We start from the raw sequence: 26,354 nt of genomic DNA, 5'->3' as shown, positions 1-26,354 counted from the left end.
GTGAATTTTGGTAAATCTTAGCCTATACATGTGCATATGTGGTGAAATCAATAACAAAGGCTAAGATTTAGTTGTGAACTTATGGTGCATGTGTTAAGAATGAGAAGACATGGGAATTATAGTGAAATTATAGAAATATGACCAAACTAATATGTTCGGTGTAATTTTATGATATGGGAAATGGACTATTGAACAGTCAAATTCTAATTTGTGTGTATATTTGTTATAAAATGTGATCAATCAAGTGTGTTAGGTCCTTTTGGACTTAGTTTAAGATTTAGAATGGTATAATAAGATAATATGATGATTTAAATGCTTGGGTGAGTTAAATTTTTAGAAAAAGTGACTTTTTTTACACCCCGGGTGCCCAAATTTTGTTCGGACCTTCGAATCATGTTCCAAACTTATCTCATTAATTAGCTTATGAAATAAGTTTTGTGTGGGCATTTAAATCACTCGATCGGACATCACATGTGAAAACGAAACACGCCAAAATTTCAGCCTATGAACCATCAAATGACAGTAGCAAAGACTGTCATATACACCACAGTGCATTGCACATCACACCACAATGCATGGTATAGAGAAGAGCTGCTTGTGGCTCTGTACCACATGTCGTGATGTATGTACCACATGTAGCTATGTATTGCTCTAATACATTAATAATTTTGATGATTTTGAAAATTGAGTCTTGGGCCCAAGTTTTTCAAAAAAAATATTTGAATACAATTTTCTCTAATTGAGTGGTGATTATCTTAATTCTCTCATTATATAATTTTGATATAAGGGGAGGGTTACAACTTATTTATTCTTGAAAAGCTTGAAACCTCACACAAAATATCCTATCATAGAGCTTTGGATCAAATAATCCTTATCATCTCGCACACACTCTATTTTATTTTCGCTCCTCTGTCACAAACAAATAGCAAATGGAAGTAAAGGGAAAATGAAAAAGGAAGTGTGTGGTTTTAACAAAAGATGCAGGCCCCACTTTCTCTCTCCCACTTCTTACCTTTTCTTTATTTTTAATTAGTATCTATAAACTTACACACAAAAATGAACATAGCTCCACTTCCTATATTTCTTTTTTTAATTCTTTCTCTCCTTTTTTAATAACAATAATAATGGCAATTATTATTATTATATTTTTTACATCTAAATATTTTTTAAAATTTCTATTAACCTAAATTAACTAATAAAATTTAAATTGGGATGTTACATGTCTCATATTGAATTTTCTTATAATATCGCTATTCATTCTTCTACTTCTTATGCACCATTATTTGAAATTATTTATGGTTTCAATCCATTGTCTCTTACTGATGTTTTACCTTTACATTTTTCTAAGCCTACTAATACAAATGGCAAGAGAAAAGCTAAGTTGGTACAAGACCTACATGCTAAAGTTATAGCAAGCAAAGAGAAAAAGAATGAGCAATGTACCAAGCAAGCTAATAAAGTAGGAGACATGTGATCTTTGAGTTTAGAGATTAAGTTTAGTTACATTTGAAGAAAGAAAAATTTTCTAATCAAAAGAAATCCAAACTTCAAGCTCGAGGAGATAGACCTTTCTAATTTTTGGAAAGACTTAATGATAATGCTTACAAGATTAATTTGTCAATGTTTCTAATTAATCTTTATATGATTTTGTAGATTCAATGATGAATCTTTTCCAACTGGGAAGGAATGATAGACCCCATGGTACTAATGAGATGGCAAGCAAGCTTAGAGAGTTTGAGGATGGCAAGCATGAGCATGGTGGCGTGAAAAGAGCCTAAGGAAAGGAATAAGGAGCCCAAAACTTCCAATCCAACATACTTAAGAACCCTTTATAACATATTGGAGGCCCAATGACAGAGCTCAAGCTAAAACCATGAAGCAAGCCTTGTTCAGTCTTGTGCAAGAAGTCCAAGAGCTTGAAGAGCACTGGGGCACGTCTCTCAAGCCTAAAGGAGAGTATCTAGGCATGTATAATATTCTTAAGATTTAAATCAATGAACAGTCAAGCCCAAAAGCAGAAAACCCTAGCCCAATGCAAGGAAAGACTACAAACAGAGTCTCTTAAAAGCAAGGAGGCATGAAACCCAAGTGAAGAAGTCAAGGGTGGTGTGATTTTGAGTCCTTATGATCCCTTGATTTTCTCCTCAATTGTTTCCTAATTTGATAGTCCTTTGACTTAAGTCCCTTTCTTAAAGAGTAAGACCAGTCCTATTTTGAGTCTAGTTAAAGATTAAAATTAATTACATTATTTTCTAAGTTTTATAATCTCATAATTTTAGGATCACATCTCTTAAATTATATGACTGAATATTTTCTTTTTTATTTTATATTATTTTCATCCTCCTTTTAGTATTACAAAATTCAAGTTTTAATTTTAAGAAATTGTCTTCTTTATGAGCTTATATATATTAAGCGTGTTCTCTCTTGTAAATAAGAAGAGAAATTGAATAAAATTATTTATTTTAAAGTTTATAACCCTTATAAGCCTTAGTGCTTTGTGGTGACATTTCTTATGAGAAATAGACATGACTAAAAACTTAATCAATTCTTATAGTGTCTTAAAAAGTTGAGATTCCTAAAGGTAAGTGCTCTAAAAGATCTTTTCCTTAATCATTATCCCCTTGTTTATTCATTTCTTTCTTTATTTTCTTCATAAATTTCATCCATTTCTTTTTGTTCTTGTATTTTTATTGTGTTTTAGGGTTTTATCCCTAAATTAGCATGATTCTACTTTCGCATCCCCTATCAAGGAAAGTATGAAACTTATTCGATAAGCGATTGGTCAAAACTAACTCCTAGCACTGCGAATTTCTTTACCCAAACACAAAACCACTACTTCTCCGCCTCTCTCATGTTTTCTCTTTTTCTCCTTTCTAATTTCACGAACTAACTACATCCTTAAAACTCAAATTCCTATGCCATGCGCCACGATGCATGTAGCATATGCTATAATGCATGGTATAGTAAGAAAACTCTCATTGTAGCTCACACGATTCACTCTAAACCACTATTCTTAACTCAATCCTAATCATTCAATAGTAAAACAAGCCAAAATATCAATTTACTATCCAAAATCCTTATTATTCAATTAATCTACTAATTTTACCAATTTACCCTTAATTAGCATTCAAATTAAGAATTCAGGATATTACACCAAACAATTCTAACAAGTTCGTACGCTTGCTTAACTATAAATTTAACGAAGTCTGACACCCCATTCTAATATGCCTTAGATAGATGATTGGTAGACATCTATTCTTTATCCATAATTCCTAAAAAGATTAAGAAGGAAATGTGATTAGTGAATTTGATTATTCCTAGATATCGAGAGAGTTAGATACAAAGGTTCAATCAGTCAATGAATCACTAACCACTTGTTTGCCCATTTCCTCTTTAATATTATTTAAAACAAATAACTAATTTTTAATGCTAGTCATTGAAATAATTTTGATAGTATAACGCTTAAAAAAGAAAGTTTCTTAAGCTTTATGCCCTCTCTTTATTAATCCAAATGACAATAATAGCAAGAGCAGTAACAACAATCACATCAACTTATACCCAACAACAATTTCAAAAAATTTAACAGTATAATGACTTAAAAAATGAATATTACCCGGGCTTTATGCCCTTAGAAAAACCATATTATCAACAACAAAGATTATATATGATCCAACAACAATAATAACAATATCACTAAGAAGCCAAGTTTTAATGAAAATCATATAATACACATCAAACACTATATATATATATATATATATATCAACTTAAAATCTCAAAACTATTATAACATAAGCCAATTTTCAATCAATTCAAATACTAAAAATGTAAAAATTGACAATTCAAATAATAAAAAAATATAAATTAATCATTCAATTACAAAACAAGCACCATCAAGAAGAGAAACCACTAACAAGAACACCAATAGAGAGACAAAATAATCAACATTTAAACAACCCATTGTGTATGTAAATCAAGATTAATAACCCACAAACTCAAAATGAGGATTATTGATTGGAAAAGCAAGAACCAACCTCAAGAATAAGAGAAGATGCCAAAAATGGAGAAATGGCAACTACTTGAGCAATGAACCCACTTCCACGAGCACAATTGATTCCAAAAATCCAAAACTAACAATGGAACAAGTGCAAAATTCTATGCATGTTTTGGTCATTGGAGTGACAAAATATAGGTTTCAAGGGGTTTGAAAGTTAGAAATGTGAAGAGGAAAAAGAATATGAAAGAATCTGGACAATTATCTTTAAACAAGTGTCAAATATATCTACCTCCAACATAAATTAAGATAAAATATATATTTGATGTATTGTCATATAACTGCCAAGTACAAGTTTAAATACTTGACGGTTATTTTGAAATAACCGTTAAGTATATAATATCTTTTTTATCCGTCACTTTTGATATATAATTGTTAAATATATGATGTCAAATTTAGATAATTATGTAGTAGTGGGCCTTAGGTTTACAATTCTTTTTTCCTTACTTTGTATACATGTGTCTAACTTTCTTGTATTCTAGGGTTTGTCCCATAGCTATTTAAGGCTGTAATTGTCTCAGGCTCTATGTTCGTCAATAATATATTCCTTATATAGAAACTTTATTTTGGTTTATGATGAAAATTGATCAAACTAATCATATTTTTTTAATAATTAAATGTAATGTGTTTTTTAAAATTATAAAATAAAATGAAAATAATTTTAAGATGTTTCCATTTTTTATTTTAAAAACAAAAAATAAGAATAGTTTTGATAACAATTAATTTTAAAAAACTTATCAAAACGAGTTTTTAAATTTTAGTTTTAAAAATAGAAAATAATTTTTGAAAATAGAAAGCGACATGGTCCCAAAACAGTGTGAAAAAAAAAAAAAATCTTTTGCAAGCCGAAATTGTAAGGGGAGGAGGATACAAGTACTTGTTTTGAAATAACACGAGTGGAAAGAAAGGATAAAGGCACATGGCTAAGCCCGTGTCCACACTCCACCCTGAACATAAGCGCTCCCCTTTACACACAAGCATGGAGGGGAAGTTACCATTGCCGTATTAAAAATTTTGTTCATTAAAAAAATAAATTTTTGTTGGTTATAACAGTAATTTGGTATGAAGAGATTACGATATGCTTAACATTTCTTCATTAACTGAAACCACTCAACCTAAATTAACTGAAATTGCCGAGAATAGAGAAGACAACCCACAATGAAGGAAGTCAGTTATTGACAGTTAAGGAAATGAAGAAATCAACCACGTCCAAGCATTCTGGAAACAGCACATTATAACTAAAAGAGGAAAACAAATGAAGGAAGAAACGAGATTATCCCCTAAATTCTCGTAAAATCACAAGCAACCCAACGAAGGAACTTAAAAGCCCCCATGGCTTCCCCCTTTATTGCACGAAACACAGCTTCATATATATAATTGTTAAATCCCCCTTCACCCTCCCCAAGGTGCAAGGACAGGGGCTAACTGAAACACAATGGAGTTGAAGCCTAGGTTTGCGGTGCTGGTCGCGGTGGTGGCAGTCACCTTGATGGCAATCACGACGGCGACCGAAGCCGTCTCGCCGGATTGGAAGGACTTTTCCATTGACGGTCAGCTGGTGGGTGACAGGGTAAGTGACGAGGAAGAGATGATGATGGAGTCAGGTTGGAGCCATCGGAGCTTGGTTGAACGAAGGTTCATAAGCTACGATGCTTTGAAGGCCAACCAAGTCCCATGTGGTCGACGAGGACGATCGTACTATGATTGCAACCGGAGAGGCAATGCAAACCCTTATCGCCGAGGTTGCACTGCCATCACCCACTGTGCCCGACAAACTGACTGATATCTTTATTCCTCTCCACCACCATCACCCAATCACTCACTTCACAAGACCAGACCATGTTTATCATAATTCTGTGCTTCGTGTACTAATAATGCAATGAAATTGTATTATTCATTCACTTCACCTTACTTGTTGCTCGATGCTGCTTCTTTGTTCCTGTTTTTTTTTTTTAATTTTCACAGAGAAAAACAATGAATGAATGAATGAATTGGGATATACAAATTGAATCCACCAACGATGTATGTATTGGTCGGGGTTCAATCTTCACGATTATGTCATGAGTGATCTTATTTTACATATATGTAAATTTAATGATATTAAATATATATTGTGCATGTGCATGACTCATGAGGTCGTTGAAATGTTAAGAGTAAATTACTTGTCGGCAATGGCGGACTCATGAGGAGGATTTCAAGCACGAGTTCGTGAATTAGCAAAAAAGAAAAAAGAAAAGGTAAAGAAAAAAAATTAAGAACAGGCTCATTAAAAATTCAGAAAATGAAGTTGGAAAGATCCAAAAAGTAAAAAAAAAAAAAAAAAAGCTTTATTTGTTGACAAAGTTCTTCAACTTTTGTGTTTGGACTTTGGATTTCATTGTTTGAGAAAGTGTCATTGATCTCTCTTTCATTTCTTTTCCTTCTATCTTGCCAAACAAAACGGTTTATATTATGTCGTAAATCAAAGTTAGATATTTTGTTTAATCGATTTAAAGCCACTCTCTATTATTATAGAGTACTAATTAATGCTATATTGTGAATATTATAATATCATCGTTGCGTTAAGTAAATGTGAGTTCGTGATAGCAATTTTGCCAAACTGTTGGTTAATAAATTGTCTCTTAATTAATCACGTACGTCTTTGGCACCGGTGATTAACATAAAATTCTATTGTCTGTCTGTCTGTCTGTCCATCTATATATATATATATATATATATATCAATCATTAGCAATACTAAACGATTTTTAAATAATAATAATAATAATAATAATTGGGAAAGCGTTGCTGCATTTTCGTCTAAATTGTGCCATTGATCGCTTCAAGACTCAAAGACTGTCACTCATCATAAAAGCCAAAAAGCATTTTGTTATATACTCACACTTTCAATCATTTCATATATTTTAAAAAAATTAATTTTTTTAATATTAAAAAAATTATTTTTTTTAAAGATGTACTTTTATTTTTGTTCTTAATTTTAAATAATAATATAATTATATTAAATATTTTTATACTAATCAAACAGGGATAAAATTAAAAATAATAATTTAATTATTATATGATATCTTATATTTTAAATTAAAAATTAATTTTCAGAGGCATCTGTATCTTATAAATATAATTGAAGGGAATATTATATATTAACTCAAGCTAAAGTCTCTGCGCTTGGCTTGATTGGAATTTAAATTTCAGTGTTTTTTAATTTACGTTAAGACACCAGCCGATTTTCAAAGGTCGCATTTGATCCGACGATAAAATTCACGATAAAAAAGAGACCCTTTCTGGATTTCTCGATTCTTCCGATAAGCAATGTGTGTTGTTTAAATATTTTATAGAATGTATATTAAAAATATATTATTTTTTCATCATTGCTTGAAGGTTTGAACCTTGAATACACCATACATCACACCAACTTTTATTACCTAATAAATTTTAATCATTTTGACTTGAAAAAATAGTTGGATTGACAATGAAACAATTTTAAAAAAATAGATAATTCATCCCAAAGTTACAAAATCAACTATTTAGATCAATAATTCGATTTTTTTATTATATTTCAAAGAGAGTGCAGAAAAGTACTCCATCACAATTTTGAAGGTGTTTCATTATTTTAAAATATAAAATAATTTGATAATAATAAGACTTTAATGATAAACATTTTTTTAATATTACTCTTCAAAAGGAAAGGAAATTGAAATAATTGTATATTTAAAATTAAATTAAATGAATAATATTTTTAAAGTTTATATTTTTATTTTAAAAGTAATAACTTTTTAAAGTATCTTTATTAAGTTTTATTGGTATATAGGTGTATAATTTTGTATCAAATATGTTACTCCTTCTATTAAAAATATAAAGTATTTTTTGAGAAGTTAGAATATTAAAAAATGTAACACATTTGTAATCTTTTAAAGTATAATTATTATCTTTTTTTAAAAGTGTACCTATTGCATAAATTACTTTATATCTATTTTAAAATAAAACACCTTAAAAAATAATAAATATAAAAAGATAAAAACTAATTGAAAAATAAGCAATAAATTTATTGTTGGTAAAATATGATTAAAAATTCTTTATATTTTTTAAGTGGAGGAGAAAGATTTTAGAAGGATGGAGCACCAAATAATTGTTCAGGATGAAAAAAATGAAATAAATTATAATAACGGGGATAGATCAATTGAGGCATTGCGAGTTGGCGACTGAATGCCTAATCGGCGAGAAAGAAGACGACAAATCGGGGAACCAAAACAACGACATTAATAAAAGGAAAACAAAGAAACTTAAGAAGCAATAAGGAAGTAATAATGGCAGCGTTCAAGAATTCAAAGAGAGATAGTCAAATATGACATGATGGATGTGTGGTCAAATCAAATAAGAAATAAAATAATAGAAATATCAAAGCCATGTGAAAGAAAATCACAAAGGAATCATCATAGATATGAATAATGATAAAAATTCTTGTTCGTTTCCAAATGAAAACCCACCACTTGCGAGACACACACACTTTCCCTCTCTCTCTCGTCTATTTCCTCCAAACGCTGATAGAGAGAGAGAGAAGAAGAAGACGACCTTTGAAATGGGGCATCTTCATGCCAGTAGGATTCAGAACATGGCACATGTTCTCCTTTCTATTTCAATTTCCCCATTAATGTAATCACCCACCATCACCCTGCTTTTTTCAAAACAAAAAAAAATGTATTTTTTATTAAAAAATGGAGTTGATTCTTCGCTTTAGTGCTTAAATGAATTTATATACCATGAATTAATCCATCAACGTTTAGTTTTGAATGTTGTTTTCGTTGTCATCTAATTTGATCCAATTGAGAGCTGGCGACTAACTAAAACAGAAGTCAAATTATTAACAAGATATTGAAACAAACAAACAAGTTCAAGGATTCAAATGATACCAAAGTAAACAACAACAACAACAACAACAACAAGCCTTTATCCCACTAGGTGGGGTCGGCTACATGGATTGCAAGACGCCATTGTGCTCTATCATTTATTAAGCTTTTAGAAATATTATTAATTAAGAGATCACGTTCAACAACTTCCAAGAGTGTTCTCTTAGGCCTTCCTCTACCTCTCTTAATCGGACTCAAAGTTATATGTTCCACTCTTCTCACTGGTGCCTCCCTTGGTCTTCTTTGTACATGCCCAAACCATCTCAACCGATTTTCTACCATTTTTTCCTCAATAGGTGCCACCCTCACTTTTCACGTATGTGCTCATTTCGAATTTTATCTTTACGTGTATGTCCGCACATACACTCTTGGAAGAAGCGAAAACGGAAGAAAAATAAGACTTAGATTTTTTTTCTACTCTTTTTTTTTGGTATACAGTAACACCGTAAACCGCAATTTATAGATCCATCGGGGGGAAAAAAGTCCAAAAAGAAAAAAAAAAATCAAAGCACTGTTTTAGGGATATTGGCCAAAAAAATTTTGGAGGATGCTCATAATCATAGCGGTGGGTGGGTGAAAAAGTTGAAATGAGAAAAAGAAATGAAGTGTGAAATGGGACTGAAAAAAAATTCCTGAAACAATCGTCATCCTGATTCACAAATAGACAAACAGCAAGAAGCGAAGATGATCATCCCAAAAACAATGTCTTTCTGACTGGTTCGCAGAATGGCTTCAATATTTTCTTATCTTTCAGCATCACATGCCCCACCAGTGTCCCCCACCTTCACTTTACCATCTTAAAAGGGCTTTTGGTCCTCCTTCAGTCAAATTAACCATTATTATTTTATATTTCACCCCAAAAAATTAAAAAAAAAAAACTCAGTCATTGCATACCCTATTATATTTCTTCTTGTTTTTACTTATTTTTACGGCCCCTCAATTCTTTACCGCCCAAGGTTATGGATGAGTCATGGAAGGGAAATTGTTTCTCAACCATCAAGACAATGATCCCACATCTTAAATTGAATATACGGATAAAGCGAATTAAAAAAGAGATAGCCAAAGGAGGAAGATCATTTTGACTCAACTAAATATGGGAAGTGGGGTCTCTCCACTTCCTTTTCCTCCATTTCCCTCCACTTCCCCATCTCCACCATTCATTAATTTTTTTATTTAAAAAAATTATTTAATAAAAAAATTTGAATGATGATGATGGGAGAAGTGGAGAGAAAGGAATGAAAAAAAAAAAGGGAGAGACCCCTGGTCCATATGTATGTATGGCCTTTCATAACTTCCATTACAAAGAAATAAATAAATATTGCAATATAACAGCTCTCACCATTGGGATTTCTGAGAGACGGTAAATATCAACTTTTTTATGGGAAGTATTACGAAGGGAATCTCGCAGAGAACAAAACCAAAATAGTGAAACCAAAAAGGTTGCTCCAACAAGAACAAGGTAAATACCTAGAAATGGCGTCCAACCCAGCTGGATGCATGCCTGGGTCTCTCTCTCTCTCTCTCTCTCACGTTCTGAGATTAATCTGAAACACATCAAAGTCTCTCCTCTAGATTCCTTCATTTTACAATGCTTCTCACCAACTCCATTCATCTTCTTCCAATCCAATACCTCTTTTTTCTTTTCTCACCCACCCTCTCCACTCTCTGCATTTATTCTTCACATCTAAATAGCTAGTTTATCAACTTCAATAAATTCCTTATTGGGTCAATTATTAATGCCCATCAGGCCATGACGAAATAGTAGTAAGTAGTAACTGAAGAATTTGACTGTAAAGGAAACCCAGTAAATGTGGTAACTAACTAACCATTGACCAACCTTCCTTCTAATTCACAAGAGAGTTTTATTGACCAGAACAAAAAAGTTACTATTATACAAACAATGGACGAAGCAAAACATTAATTCCTCCGTTATTACAAATGTCATCCCTCCTCCTCTTCCTCCTCCTCCTCCTCCTCCTATCCAATGCCCGTTCATCTATATATATATATATGATAATCTTGCACCCCAAAAAAATTGAATCAAGAAGATGATGAAGAACCTGAAGCTCTGGGAGATGTGGTCGGGAACAGAGACAGTAATCGAGGCTCGGCATCCCTGGGAGTGGTCCCCGGCGAAGGATGCAAGAAAAAACCCTTCTCTTTGATGGCTCTCTCCTCCGCCTCCCTATCCAAGCCAGGGCTTCCGGTCCCGGGGGCGGAGCGATCAAAGGGGTCGGGGAGGAGCGGCGTGACGGGGCTGAGGACGAGGGACGGAAAGTCAAGGATGCTGGGGGAGAGGATGTCGGGCTTTCGGGGCGAAAATCCGGACCCGAAAGAAGGAATCAAGGGGCTGATGTTGAGATTCTTGAGGGATTTCCTGCGCTTGTAGAGCTCTAAGCCGGATTGCTGCTGCTGCTGCTGCTTCTTGGGGATGGATTTGATCGGGGGGATGTGGGTCTTGGAATCGGAGGCGGGCTTGGAAGCGGAGGCGTGCTTGACGGTGTCGGAGGATCCGGTGAGCATTTGGACAACCTGCTTGAAGGAGGAGGTATTGGCCTGGACGAAGGTAGTGGGATAAGGGGCGGCGGATTCGGATCTGGTGATGGGCTTCGGAGGGGCAACTTGGTGGGGCTGGACTCCGTTGCCGGCGACGGGGGGAGAAGTGACGAAAGGAGAAGAGGGGTTGGCATTAGTGTTCTCTTGGTGCCTGGGAGATACAGAAGCCATGGATGATTGAGTTGAGAGCTGAGGGTTGAGAGAGCACAAGACGAAGATGATGAGGAGAAGAGAGTTTGCTACTTGGTGCGTGTTTTGGTGAGAAATGTGGCAAAGACCAGACCTTGGTGTGTGTCTTTGTTTACGGTGAGCAATGTCACGCGCTGGAGAATGGAAAGGGAAAATAGAGGGGTGGGGAAGACGCGTGGGGAGGGGAGGGTGGGGGAGGGAAGAGGAGGAGGAGAATGGTGGGGGCCACGGGGGAGGGAAAGCGTCAACAAGAGATTAATAAGAGGCATTGACTTGCAGTAGCAGAGGCGCCATCATTATTCTGACTACACTAATATCCTATTTTGCCTTTCACTTCTTTTCCTTCGCGTTTCTCCGATCTTTGATTTCAGCTCCCAAGCAACCACCTCTCGCCGTTTTTTATAACCATGTATCTTCTCCTTTTTTATACTATTGATCACAACTATTCATTCTATTTAAACTATTCATTATATTACCAAATATTTATTTTGTTGCAGTGTGATTAAATTATTGTCTGTGTCATGTAGCATCACCTCTTTCCTACAGTGCTAGTCCCTCTCACCCTTTCCATGGATTTCATATTTCCCATCCCACTCTCACCATCACGTTGCCAATTTTCTTTTTTTTGATCCCAATCAATGAATCATCAATCAATTACTCACCTTTCCTCTTTTGCTCTTATTTACGAGTTTGTTTTAGTCATATTTACAGTTGCTAAGATCATTTTTTATCTATTTTATTAAACAATAAAAAAGTTATTAAATATTAAAAGATTTTATTTTTAAAGTACCTATTTAATAAAAAAATTTAAAAAATTATTAAATTTTTAAGTAAAGTTAATAATGTTTAAAATTTTTTATTTATGTTAAACGTGTTAGAAAGTGATTTATGAATAAAATAAAATAAAAAAGCAACAACAACAATAACAAAGGTCGGTTATATTGATTAGATAATGTTATTATATTATATTATTTATTAAATTTTTAAAATATTGTTAATTAAAAGATCTTGATCAATAATTTTTATAAATATTCTCTTTAGCTTTCATCTATCTCTCTTAATAAATTTTTAAAATTATTTATTTCACTTTTCTCTCCCTTTGAAATAAGATTAGGAAGAATATATAATGTGTTTTCACTAACCTAGCAGCTCATAAATAGTAGCAAAATTTAATAGATATGATTTTCTTTTAAACTGCATTTTCTTATTGGAAAAAATTTAGCAAAGAACCACGCTAAGAATCTATCCTTAAATTGCAGAGAATTTTTCCTGCGGTAGCGTAGAAAGTTCCCGTTTGACTTTTCGGATGCCACAGTTTCCATTGCAGATAACTGCCTGTTATACTTAACGGTTGACTATCATCGGCGAAATCAACCAACTCTATGCATTTAAATTAATATTACTCTTTAGAGAACAAAAATTCTAAAATCAAATTTATCTTGGAAGCAATAAACTATCAAAAAAAATCAAACACATGAAACTTGAGATGAGAGAAACGTCGTTGAAGAGTCTTTTTTTTTTTTTTTACTTAGTGGATGCCAGTAAATTGAATCTATTAACCAGTCATTGAATGGGAAGACCAGGTATAACCAAATGACCAATGATGTTGAGGAATCGGGACAATGTTGTCAAACTAATGTGACTTAACTTTTCCAAAGTCAACCACTCGGATGCCCACAAAAAGAAAAGAAGGTACTTGAAACCCCAATGTCAGGATCCTAAGCTAAGAAAGCATGCACCAATGAAATATTTAAAAAAAAAAAAGAAACAGAGATGAATGGTGAATCCAATTCTCTCTCTCCCGATGGAAAAGAATCAAAGCTTAAAAAAGGAAGAATAATAGTTAAGTTCCTTCAAATGCCAATCAATGTTAACAAAGTTTTTTGGTCATTCAAACCAAGTCTATCAGTTATAGAGATTTACAACTTCAGCTATCAATTTTATAATATTGTGTGATAACACGAGATGGAATAGAGAATAAATCAAATTTATGGATTGGACAGCGGTTGATGCAGCCACTCGTCACGTTTGATTATTTTATTCCCAATGAATTGACGCCCCTTGATCGTCTTCTCATCATTCACTGTCTCCTTTCTATTTCACAACTACCCGTTCCCAACTCTGGAATGAAGTAGGGACTTAATATTCATTATTCTGTTTTTTTTTTCCCTAATTTTTTTGGGGTGTCAAATGATCTTGTTGGGACATGAGGAATTTAAGTTTGGAAATTATAATATTGAAGAACAGAAGAAATTGGTAGGAAGAGTTGGTGTGGCAGAAATTAATGAAGCAACTCAGTTATAAATAAATACACACCAAATATGCAGTCACCCCTGGAAGTTCGGATAACAACATAAAACCAAGAACTCACTTGAATGTTCACTGCACAAATTGTCTTTTCTAAAATGAAAAATTGTAATTAACCTTACTAATTACTCTTTCCGTCACAAATTATAAAGCACTTTTGGGAAGAAATTTTTGTCTCAAAATATAAGATATTTTAAAAATAATTAAATATATATATTTTAATATTACTTTTTCTCCCTCTATTTAATATCAACTAAGTGTAGGTTTAAGGTTATTAAATGAATGATATTTTTAAAAGCTTATATTTTTATTTTAAACAAAAAAAATTATTAAGTATATTTAATAAGATTTATTAATATTTGAGATTTTGTCTAAAAAAAATTTTATAATTTCAAATAGAAGAAGTACATTTTACGATCATCTTGATTAAAAAAAAAAACAAGAAGACTCATGAGTCATAAATATTTGTACAGAATGAGCTGAGGCCTCTAAGCCTCAATGGGCTTTGCGGGTAATACCCATTGTTTATTTATTTGGGCCAGAATGTATTTTTACAGGCCCGGGATTAATGATTTCAACAAGCCCCTTGAAGGCTTTGGAAATCTTGTACTGAGTCCTGACTATGAAGTAGCTTTTATTTTGCTACAGTGGACGGCTCCAAGTTTAGTCAAATAAAAAAATTAATGAATAGAAAAATTTGATATTTTCAATTAACTGAATTTATGTGGATTAAATTCTCCTATACCAAAAATAAGGCGTTGGTGGAAATTACCAGAATTGGGGGAGGACTGAGGAGACATGAAAAATATTCCCATGACAGGAATAGTGAAGGATTGAGGGATCCAAAGCCCCAGAGAATATGTCCACAAAAGGTCTCAAGGTCTTTGCTTATATATCTCAATTATTACTACACATTTTGACCTTTCTGCTTTTACCACTTTAGCCCTTGACCCAAAGTCACATATTCCTCTTATCCTATTTATAGGATAACTATAAAAAAAAAATTTAACCCTATTTATAAAACATTTATTAATTTTTAATACTCTTTTTTATTTTTTTCATATTAAATATTTTAAATAAAAATATTAATAATGAAGTTTAAGAATATCTATTAAAGGTAAATGTAAAAATTGATTAAATTTTAAAATAAAATTAATAAAATTTAAATTTTTTATTTGATTCTGACAAAATATATTGAGAGCGAAAATATGAGTGAAAGAGCGAGCATTTACACCTCCATTCCGCCACTTTCTTTCTCATCTTTTTGGAAACCATAAGCATTCTCTCTCCTTCATTATAATCCAACTAATCATTACTTCACATAATCACATGCACACCAAATGTAAATTCATGGCCCCTTGGACCCCAACATAATAATCATCATTCACTTTTACCATCTAATTACGGCTCCCTCCATCTCATATTATAAAACAATTTAAAATAATATCACACATAATAATAAAATTTAATAATAATATTTTATTTTATATTTTTAAAACAACAATATAAATTTTTAAAATTTACATAATTAATCATTATATTATAATTACTTCAATTCTCTCCCTACAAGAAGGGTAGTAACATTAAAAAAATGTTTACATTAAGGAGGATAAGAATTAATTACTGACCGCATTTATAAGATTACTTTTTATATCAAAAAAACAAAATTCCTCATTTAACCTTTTGTTTTTTCCTTGAAGAAGACACTATACCCAGAAAAAGACGCAATAGATGCTGAGAAGAATCCACAACAAGCCTCTTCTCCTCGATTTCCTTAAGCACGAAAAAAAGTTCTTTCGATTTACTTTTTCAACAGTCCTGAACTTTGCTGAAAATCCTTAATCTGAGGCATGTTTCCATTATTTCTCCCCATGCTGAATCATTATCTAATGTGGCTAAAATGATGTTGATTCAAAATTTTCCCCCATGTCGAACAACTCAATCATGACTCTCAGCTTTGATTTTTAGGTGACTGAGGTTTAAAGTTTAAAACCTGAATTATACTAAGCCATAGTTGAAAGATTAAATCTCAGTCAAAATTAAAAACTAAGAGCTTGTTGGTTTCTATTCTTATTTTTTGTTTTTAAAAATTGTTTAGAATATGGTTTTAAACTTTCAAAACAAAACAAAACAAAATACATATTCTGTTTGGTTATGTTAGTTTTAAAAAATAGACTAATAGTGATAATTATAGGTTGTTAATGATGATAATTTATGATAAAAATTAAGATAACTGTAATTTTTAATAATTAAAATAAAAGTTATTTTGAAAATAAGAAAAATAAAACTAAAAGAACGGTTTCTATTTTTTTTATTTTTAAAAAATAAAAAAAGTTTTAAAAACATTTAAATTAAAAATACTTATTCAAATAAGTTTTAAAATTTTTTATTTTTAAAAATACAAAACAAACATGTCCGGAAACATTAATTTTCTTCTTCTTCTTCTTCTTTTTTAAGCAAGGCACTTCTCTATTTCCAAGTGATTACCGTGTCTTTTATCTTGGACGACCGACATCTTATGAACAGTGTAAATTATCTTTGAGGTTGTCCTAATGGCTACACCAGATACTAAACTTAGGGGCGTTCTTCAGAGAAAGAAAGAAAATGGAAATGGATCAACAAGGCAGTGTAAAATATGCAAGAGCACAATCCATTATATCATAAATCTTATTGTGTGACTCAAGCATAGGCACAGAAGCTACACCATTACACAACTTCAGGGGCATAATCAGACGCAAATCTATTCTCACAGAACACTAGAAAGTGGGAGAAAACAAAAACACCAACGATGAACCCCAAAAAAAAGGCAACGTACAACAGCTATTACAGTAGTTCATCTTCACATCCAGAAATTAAATTATATTAATTTATATTCTCTGTGCATCTTCTTAACGCGGGCATTTGGGCTCGAAAGCCAGAGGCGCAACAGTGTAGAGAACGAAAGGAAGCTTGTTGGACACGAAGGGCTTCTCTGGTTTGAGGGCTGCGCCGACAATGCCTCCGTGGAGGTTGGACGGCTTCTGACACGTGGCAGACGGCGAAGAGACCAGGAACACCTTACACGTGTGAACTCCGAAGGTGGTGATGGTCTTCGGAGCCTCCAGGTAGTAGTAGCCATTCTTGTCGCTCTTCGCCGTTTCCGACAGAGGGTACCTGCTGTTGTTGCACTGCAGCTTCACAACGGCTCCTGCAATTTCAAAACGACAGTACGTCAGTTGTCGTTTAGCAGATCATCATCATAGTACCCGCTACGCAACGTTAGTTTTATTATAGTCCTCGAGTACTGATGGTCCCGGAGCCCGCAATCAATGCCATCATTCCTTGTCTCCTTGTCCTCATTTTCTCAACAAATTTTCAGCTTTGAGAAAAGGATATGGCTACTTTATTTTCTGGGTTAGCTGAAACAGCAAACTTTAGCCTGCACCTATGTACTATGACTTTAGCTACCACTCCTCTCACTCATTCACTCACTCTCATTGTCTTTGCACTTACTTTACAAAAAATATACCAAAAGCTAAGGTCTAGAAATGGTCAAATCTAGTTTCACTTTATTTAATCTCCGGATAAATGTAACTTGCTCCTCTGTTAGAGATTTAATCAACCACTTAACAGACATAGAAAGTGAAAGAAAATTGTAAATCTCAGTACATGGTAGCAGATAGGAGTAATGTTTACCAGCAAAGGAAAACAAAGATGAATGAATGAAGTATAATGCAGTATACATGGCGATCAATTTGGGAAAGGAGTAACTAAACGAGAGCAACAAACACAAAAATGCAGGTAAAAGTACATACGAAGTTAGAAGGCAGCTTGTATAGGTGCACAGAAGTGAAAATGGTAGGTTACAGGTATACAGATTATGAACAATGTGAATTAAAAAAGAAAGAAAGAAAGAAAGGGAAATACCGAGAGCAGGAGTGGCTCCGAGGAGAGTGTCAACACCAGCATACTTGCAGGACTTACAGTAAACAACACCCTGGACAGCGACAAAGCTTCTGGGGAAGGGATGATGAGGAGGAACATGAGGAGCAGGGGTAGGAGGGTAATGGTGAGTGGGGGGTTTCACCGGAGCCGGGGCCGGAGTAGGAGGGTAATGGTGAGTGGGAGGTTTCATCGGAGTCGGAGTAGGAGGGTAATGGTGAGTGGGAGGTTTCATCGGAGCCGGAGTAGGAGGGTAATGGTGAGTGGGAGGTTTCATCGGAGCCGGAGTAGGAGGGTAATAGTGGGTGGGAGGCTTAACCGGAGCCGGAGTAGGAGGGTAATGGTGGGTGGGAGGCTTCATCGGAGCCGGGGTAGGAGGGTAATGGTGTGTTGGGGGCTTGATCGGAGCCGGAGTAGGAGGGTAATGGTTGGTGGGGGGCTTGACCGGAGCCGGAGAAGGAGGAGGAGGGTAATGGGGGTGAGCAGGGGTAGGAGTGGGAGGGTGGTGGTGGTGGTGGTGGTGGTGGCCGTGGGGGGCGGGGGCGGGTGCCGGAGAGGGAGGGTGAGGATGAGGATAAGAGGGAGGAAGAGAGTCAAGCTCCTCGGAGAAGACAGAGAAGGAGGAGGTTAGAGAGAGAAGAAGAACAAGAAGCAAGCTTGACGCCATCTGTGGGTGTGCCCTCTCACAGGCAGAGAAACAAAGCAGAGGAGGAAGGCAAGGCTGAGAGAAGGGGACTGACGATGTTCCTTTGTGGATTTAGGTGCTCATTTATAGCCAAGTTAGCAACTAAACCGCCTTGAAAAATTAACTCTCCCACTTCTAAATTTTGTAATTTTTTAAAAAAAATTAAAAAATAATTTTTCTATTCCAGATAGAAAAATTATTTAAAAGAGAATTGCGCCTGCTTTTTAAATTAATGATAGATTATTTATTAATTTATGAAATCTAACTCAAATTGTTATATTTTTTTAGCAAAAGCAAAATTATTGTAATTTGCTTGTTTAACTTATTTCACATTGTTTTAATAGAATCATATTATATATGGTAGTTTTGAAATTTGAACTTTTGCACATTTTTAATCTTTTACTGATTAGAACAAATTTTAAAGTTAAGTTTGACTGTTTGACAATTATATTTTATTTAATAGATTTTTAACAACAACAAAAATAAAACTGCGTTAAGTTTGGGATTTGGCCTCTTCCTGCTAATACAAATTATTTAGAAGCCTTTATCGTTCCCAATTAATTTCGTGTGCATGACAAGTATTATGGCTATAAGATATTGCAGTATGGGACTATGGGAATGACATGTTTAACTTTTACGTTCGTAAGTCTGAAGTTAAATTTTAAAGTATGGAATTAAAGATGTATATTTTCAATCATTAAATTATTAAATTTCATATGTGCATATGAAAGATTAAAATAAAAAATTGCATCCTAAAATTTTGATTGAAAGGAAGGAAGAATTTCATATAAATTCCAAATAAAAATAATCACTTAAAATTTTGAAGAAATAATTAATTTTCTTGTTTAAGTTTAATACTACCAAAAAAAAAAAAAAAGCTGGGGTGCGGCTTTTGCAAATGGCTAAGGAAAGTGGTCGTTAGGGATAAGCTTTGCCGGACATTAATCATTGCAAGAAAGTAGACAAGCAGTGCCCTCTCACAAAAAAAATATATATATATATATATATATATATATTTACATGTGTGTGTGCGTGTCTATATGTATGTATTTGTGTGTATATATGTATGTATGAATGTATTGCGTTGTAAGACCACTTATTGAGAGAATATGTAAATAATCCTGAAAGCAATTTAATTTTATAAAAGAATTACTAATAAGTAAATATTAATAATTAATAAGTAAAATTATTGTTTCAATAAGTATTCAATCTATTCAAATCGTTGTTAATTTTTTTAGAAATCCTTCATTAATATTTTTTCTCTTTTTTTTTGCGTAAACCACATAAAGAGCCTTGTAGATTTTTTTTTTTTGCGGTGTGTTATTTGTTTATTTTTGTTTTGATTTCCCAAATCTTTAATTCAAACTAATTGGATTGATAACTTGACAACACTTCTTTATAAAGACTATAACCCGAGTTCTAATGTTAAGTTGGATCAAACCCGAATTACTTGATACAAGCACTAGAGGTTTGATGCGTTATTTTTGACATTTTTGACTTTTGTTGCCATAATTTTTAATTATATGTTACTATTCATATAACTGGAACAAGAATAGAAGAAACATTGCACCTAAAGGTCTTGTCTTGAAAAACTTTGGATGAAGGGCTTCATCAAAAATTTAAATTTAGGACTTTAATTTTACAAAATAATTTTATATTGTTGGTATCATAATTATGACTTCAACAAATTAACTAGATAATATCTTTTTTAAAACATAAGGAGTGAGTTCTGCCGACAATATATAATATCTTCCTTGAGATATTAAAATGGCCAGGATAAAAAATCGCTTGCTTATGTAAAAATGATCTTACTTACAAAGCTTGATCTTGAACCTTGTGGGCTCTTTTATATTTTTTAAATGTTTTTCCCTTTTTGATACATAAACAAAATAAAAAATATTATGGAATTCTTAATTTTTTTTGGCCAAATGGAATTCTTAATTCAAATCATAAATATTAACAAACTAAAGAATTAAACCATTGTCCAAGGTTATTTAAATCAAATAATTCTTCTCTAAATCTAAGTAAGACAATAACAATTACATTAATTAGTAGCAACATTAACGTCATGATTATACAAAAGGACTCCTATTCCAAGTAATAAAACATTCAAATTTCTAAATTTCTAATTCAAATCATACAATCTCAAATTATAAAAGTGTAAAAATACTCTATTGTCAAAGATATAATCTACAAAACATTAACACACATACATAACATAAATCAAATAATTGTCTAAAGTCCAAATTAAATCAAACAATTTTTTAAAGCTCTGATGAAGAAATCATTTGAAATTAAATGAACCAAATTATTATGTAAAGTTCAATTTAAAAATGTAATAACAACAAAGTATTTGAAACATTATCAATAATATTAGCATACTAAAAATAATTAAGAAATTAAATAAATAAAAAGGCTTAGAAGGATTGGTTCTTAACTCTACATGAATTGCTTATTTAGAGCATTGGTTGACTAAAATGAGTTCCTATAAATTCACTTTTTTTTTTTTGGAATTATTAGGTCTAAATGGGCTGACCTTGCAAGCTCAAACTGTTGTCCCAACTCTAGGAGTATTCACGGGATGGGACAGAACAGAGACACTCTTGTTTTGAAAAAAAGATTGGGACTGAATTTTGATCTCATATCCCATCCCATCCCTTTAGAAGTCGAGACAAGATCGAAATATCTCGTCATCCCGATAAATAGGATAATATCGGAGAAAGATTTGAATAATAATGTTCATTAAAATTTTAAATCATATAATTTATTAAGTTTAAAATTAAAACAATATAAATACATAAATCACAACAATTTAAAGTCAATTATTGAATTATATTAATCATAACTACACATTATAATAGCAAATACAAGTAATTTTTATGTTATAAGAGTAGTAATAATAGGCAAGTCAAGCACAATATCAAATCATTGTTCTTCTACTTTAGTAGAAATGTAATAAACTAGTTACTTTTTTGAAAATAAAGCAAGAAATATGTTATAAATAAAAGTTATTAAATGAATAGATATAATAATAAATTATATTAATACAATTAATAAATTATAAAGAAAGATATTGTCATGTTTACTCCATGTCATTAAAATTATTAATTAAAAAAAATTAGTTTTAAATATGAATTACAAGTATTGAAATTATAATTAATATAAATATAAATTATATTAATATAATTAATATATTTAAAATAAAAAATAATATATATAATATTTGAGATAGGATGGGATATCTCGACGATAATCTCATGTCTCATTCCATCTCAAATTTCTTTTCTATCCTGTCCCGTAAATCTTATCCCAATTATTTTTAGATCGAAACAAGACATGTCTCAATATAATCAAAATGATATCAACCCAATAAAAATAGGTTCAAGTTAAACACCCCTGCTCCACTCTATCTATTTTGGGCATAGGCTTTGTTAGATTTACCATCAAGGAGTAGGATCCAATTCTAATTTTTTGTATTCATAACTCTAATATTATTTATCCATATTAGCGGAAATTAGTGATAATATTTTAAGAAGAACAAGCCTTAAAATTCTTGTTCCTTCACGGAAGATCACAGATGTTAAATTCTTTGTAATGTTTCGGGTGATTTGGGTTTTAAAATTTTAATTAAAGGTGTCATTAAATTAAAATTTAATGGTTTTTATATAAACTTAAAATGTAATGCTAAAAGGAAAAACAAAAAAATGACATTTAAGCTCAAAGAGAATAAATTAATAACAACAAGGTACCTCAAAAAGAATTTTAAAAAAATTATAAATATTAATTCAAATTTTAAATATTTACAAATAAAAATTCTTGTTCAATTTAAGAATTATATTTAATATAAAAATATTTATTTATAATTAAAAACTTTAAATTTATAATTATTGAGATTGATATTTTTAACTTATTTTTAACAAAAATTTATTAAAATTTTAATTATCATTAATTTAGTGTTTTAGCATTTACGTGATATTGTTAAAAAAAAAAAAAGAGGAAGAGGCCAATGAAGAATAGGAAAAGAAGGCACATGCAGTGGCCCAATATTTGGAATTTTGCACTCCTTTCTATGCGCCTGGAAGTTTCCCAAGGTCTTCTCGGTAATTGCACCCTTTTTTCCTTCACTTTTTATATACTTTCACTCTTTTTTATAAATATTCCTTCCATATTTTAATGTTAATAATCGGATACGTTAATTAATACTTACCGACATTTAAAACCCAGGAATTTTTTTTTTGCCAAAAATTAAAACAAAATACTAAAATAGAAAGAAACCAGGATTTTTGAAACAAAGGATGTCATAACTGGTGAAAGGGAGGGAACATTGTTTGCAAGAAGAAGGGCAATAATAATGGAAAATTTGAAATGTAGTACACAAAATAGATATGTATTTTTTTTTTGTTTGAATTAAATTACTTTTGACTCATTCTACATTTTTTAGACTTCGGATTTATTAACGTAAATACTAGATTAAAGTATTGGTTGAAGGGATCAGGGGATATTTTTGGATTACATTAAGGTTTTTAACACGTGTATGTATGAATTCTAGCCAATTTTCACTTTACACCCCAATAACTAACACAAAGTCCAACACGGTTGAAATTGTTGCATGGATTTGGTGCTTTACACCATCCTTACTCTATCTAATTAAAGCATGACGTGTGAGGTGACTAACTGTAAATACAATTAAATTGATTTTGTGAGAATGCAAACACAAAATTAAAGAAACATTCAATTTTAAAAATAAATTTATTAAAGATAATAACACATAATATTTTTCTCCCCAGCTTAGTTTAAAATATAAACAAATTAATACATGTAAAAAAAATTCTTCCATTTTACCCCTTATATCTATTAATCTAGATACTTATGTAAATATATCTCTCACTCTTCATATAATGCATTGGTTGTCATGACTAATGATAAAACAGAAAAAGCAATACATATTTTTATAAAATAAAAATTTTATTGGCATGCAAATTTTTTCAAAAATAATATGGAAAAACATATATTTTTGTTCTTACACTTTACTCGTGTTTTACTATAAATTCCTACATTTTTTTTTGATATTTTGAGTTTCTATACTTTGTTCATTTTTTTTTATTTAGGGACTTAGAATACTGAAAAATAAAAAATATAAATATTCAAAATATAAAAAAAAAGTATATATATTTATAATAAGATATGAGTAAAGTATAAGAATTAAAAAGATATTTTTTAAAAAATTATTTATATTTTGAATTAAGGACAGGATAACTTTATTGGATGGAGCACATCAACGAGATAAGGATCTGAAATTTGGGGCAACGGTTGAAGAATTTGTGCCTGCCATTTTGGTACACAACGGTTAAAAAATGATGAGGCCGCATTGGCTTGCTTCGGCCGCATGGGAAGACGAGAGTAAAAGGACAACATTTTTGGGCCACAAAAGCAAACGGTCTTTGACATTATTTACCCAAACACCACTCGTCCTTGTCGGTGGCCTTTGCAAAGGTTTCACCTTTTTTGCTTTCCCTCGTTACTAGCCGTTGCAGTAGCTCATTCACCATTAATAAGTTTCGTTTCGCCCCCAACAATGACGAAGGTTTAACAATCGGATTCACTGTGTAATCTCATATTCTTTTACCTAGTAAGTATCCTATGTGATACTACAGAAATCATTGATTTAATTAAATGGTTGCCGGAGATGTTTATAACATATCCTCTTTAATTCAAAATATAATTATTTTTTAATTAATTTTAGTTTAAAATATAGGCAACTTAATACATTTCTACATGTAAAAAGATTTTTCTCTATTTTAACTCTTGTACTTATTAACTTAGATCTTTATGTAAATTTATTGTTTGCCCATCATAAAGTGCATTGATAATTATAATTAAGGAAAAAGAAAAAGAAAAAATTTTATATACTTAAGATGCTTGTATATGTGGATCTTTTATAGATTTTTTTTATAATAAATTCTTGTTATTAATTAAATTGATATATTTAGATCAACATGTTATAATTTAATTTGATATAAGTATGTTAAGTATATAAAATTAAATACATAAGTCTAAACCAAAGAAAAATAATATATATTTGGAAAAACATACCTTTTAGTCACAATAATTTGCTCGTGTTTTGTTATAGGTCCTTGCATTTTTTTTTATATTTTAAGTTCCTACATTTTTATTTTTTTGTATTCTAAATCCCTAAATAAATAAAATGATCAAAGTGTAGGGACCTTAGATGAATATAAAATATCAAAAAATAAAAATGTGGGGATCCAAAATACCAGAAAAAAATTATAGGAACCTATAATAAAATATGAACAAAGTACAGAGACCAAAAAATATATTTTTTTTATATATTTTTATGAAAACAAGATTTTTGTTGGTACCTAGATTTTTTTTCTAAAAACTACTTATATATTAGATTGGAGAGAGTAAAATACAAAGAGAACATCATTAAACCACAGCTTTATCTTGCCCTATAATGTTGCAAGAAAATGATTGAAATGCATTCTCATAAAATCATCATCCCGTTTAAGAGTAGCTCCATTACTCTTTCATTCATGTTTAAGGAGGCTAATGTTTGTGCTCATATATTAGTCATTAATGAGCTTGATTTATTAGAATCTTTTTGTTTTTTAATCAACTACCCCCTTATTGTTAGAAGATAGTGGATGATGATAAGAGGAGGTCCTCTGGGTTGTAATTTTGGTGAACCTTGATTTGGGACTGCTATATCTTTGAATCCAAAAAAAAAAATCATCATTTAACTACTGTTTCATTTATTTCTTATTAAACGTGAATTTTCAAGCGTTGAAAATATCTCATGATTATAATATGGACACTCACTGTATAAATGAATTTAAGACAGTCATAGAATTCAAATCCTCATTTTTTTTACAAAAATAAAACAATTATGGGAACCACAATGCTAAGCCTGTGGGGTTGAAGTGTAATGTTACGTCAAATTAAAGAGCTATGGATATTTAAAAAAAAACTATAAATGGAATAATGCAGCACATAATCTTTTTAAAAACAAGCGTAATATTATCCTTCATACTAGTAATTAACTCTACGGCGAAAGTCAAGAGAGGGTATAAACATTGCACTTGTTTTAAAAAGATTATATCTGTGACACTATCGATCACATTCCTTAGAGTGCCTGTAACTCCAAGGAAGAACATTTCCAGGGCAAAGATACATTATTTTAACGCAAAAGACTTAAACCTCTTAATAACCCAAATCTTGGATCTCGAATTGGAGTCAAAATGAGATGAGATAAAGAAACAATGAGGAGATCCAATAGTGATCGGCCAAGTTGTGCACAACATACCACAGTAACACACATGAACGTAATGCATATCTGAAGATGAAATCAGCGAAAACGAATTTAAAACACCAACCAGATCTGTGGCTCCATTTTTTAAAAGAAAGTTAAAAAGGACGCAACAATTAATTACAGTGCAATAAATATTAGGATAAATGGGCGCAAATGTTAGTTTATAAAAGCATTAATTTGTGAAACTTGGTGGCCACTCCAATCTACATTTATTAACCCCCACAGTTTGCATGCCTCGCATCTGTCCCCTCCCAGCTCTCACCTTCACTGTATTTGCGTAATTTTTATTTTAATTTAACCTTTTCATATATATATATATATATATATATATCCTTCATCTCAATTTATAAGATATTTATAAAAAAAATTCGACACTCAAAAACATTTTAATAAAAATAAGATTTCATTA

General features: G+C 31.7%; 3 protein-coding genes across 9 annotated transcripts; 1 reads left to right on the top strand and 2 right to left on the bottom strand.

Annotated features, from left to right (window-relative positions):
• Positions 1–5,418: 5,418 nt before the first annotated feature.
• LOC129304842 (protein RALF-like 19) lies at positions 5,419–5,960 on the top strand. Its single transcript, XM_054944665.1, has one exon. It carries the CDS (start codon positions 5,490–5,492, stop codon positions 5,835–5,837), a length of 348 nt encoding a protein of 115 aa, XP_054800640.1. The 5' UTR covers positions 5,419–5,489; the 3' UTR covers positions 5,838–5,960.
• A 2,373-nt stretch (positions 5,961–8,333) lies between these two features.
• Positions 8,334–11,868, bottom strand: LOC129306164 (VQ motif-containing protein 4-like). Of its 7 annotated transcripts, none has more exons than XM_054946573.1 (3): positions 11,018–11,868; positions 8,810–8,891; positions 8,334–8,725 (listed from the first exon to the last, which is right to left on the bottom strand). In XM_054946573.1, the coding sequence occupies exons 1-2, from the start codon at positions 11,682–11,684 to the stop codon at positions 8,860–8,862; spliced, it is 699 nt and encodes a 232-aa protein (XP_054802548.1). In that variant the 5' UTR covers positions 11,685–11,868; the 3' UTR covers positions 8,334–8,725; positions 8,810–8,859. The 7 variants fall into 7 exon arrangements, with proteins under 7 accessions (XP_054802548.1, XP_054802547.1, XP_054802550.1 ...); XM_054946572.1 differs by having other exon boundaries at positions 8,334–8,722; XM_054946575.1 differs by having other exon boundaries at positions 8,810–8,887.
• A 4,770-nt stretch (positions 11,869–16,638) lies between these two features.
• On the bottom strand, positions 16,639–18,674 carry LOC129306163 (non-classical arabinogalactan protein 31-like). The gene is made up of 2 exons (XM_054946571.1): positions 17,916–18,674; positions 16,639–17,196 (listed from the first exon to the last, which is right to left on the bottom strand). The coding sequence occupies exons 1-2, from the start codon at positions 18,595–18,597 to the stop codon at positions 16,898–16,900; spliced, it is 981 nt and encodes a 326-aa protein (XP_054802546.1). The 5' UTR covers positions 18,598–18,674; the 3' UTR covers positions 16,639–16,897.
• Positions 18,675–26,354: the final 7,680 nt, after the last annotated feature.

This window comes from Prosopis cineraria, unplaced genomic scaffold (genome assembly GCF_029017545.1).
Source record: "Prosopis cineraria cultivar Desert tree isolate PC_DT_omini unplaced genomic scaffold, ASM2901754v1 PC3, whole genome shotgun sequence".
NCBI lineage: Eukaryota > Viridiplantae > Streptophyta > Magnoliopsida > Fabales > Fabaceae > Prosopis > Prosopis cineraria.
Note: the sequence above shows the minus strand (reverse complement) of the source record. Positions and strands in the feature narration are given on the sequence as shown.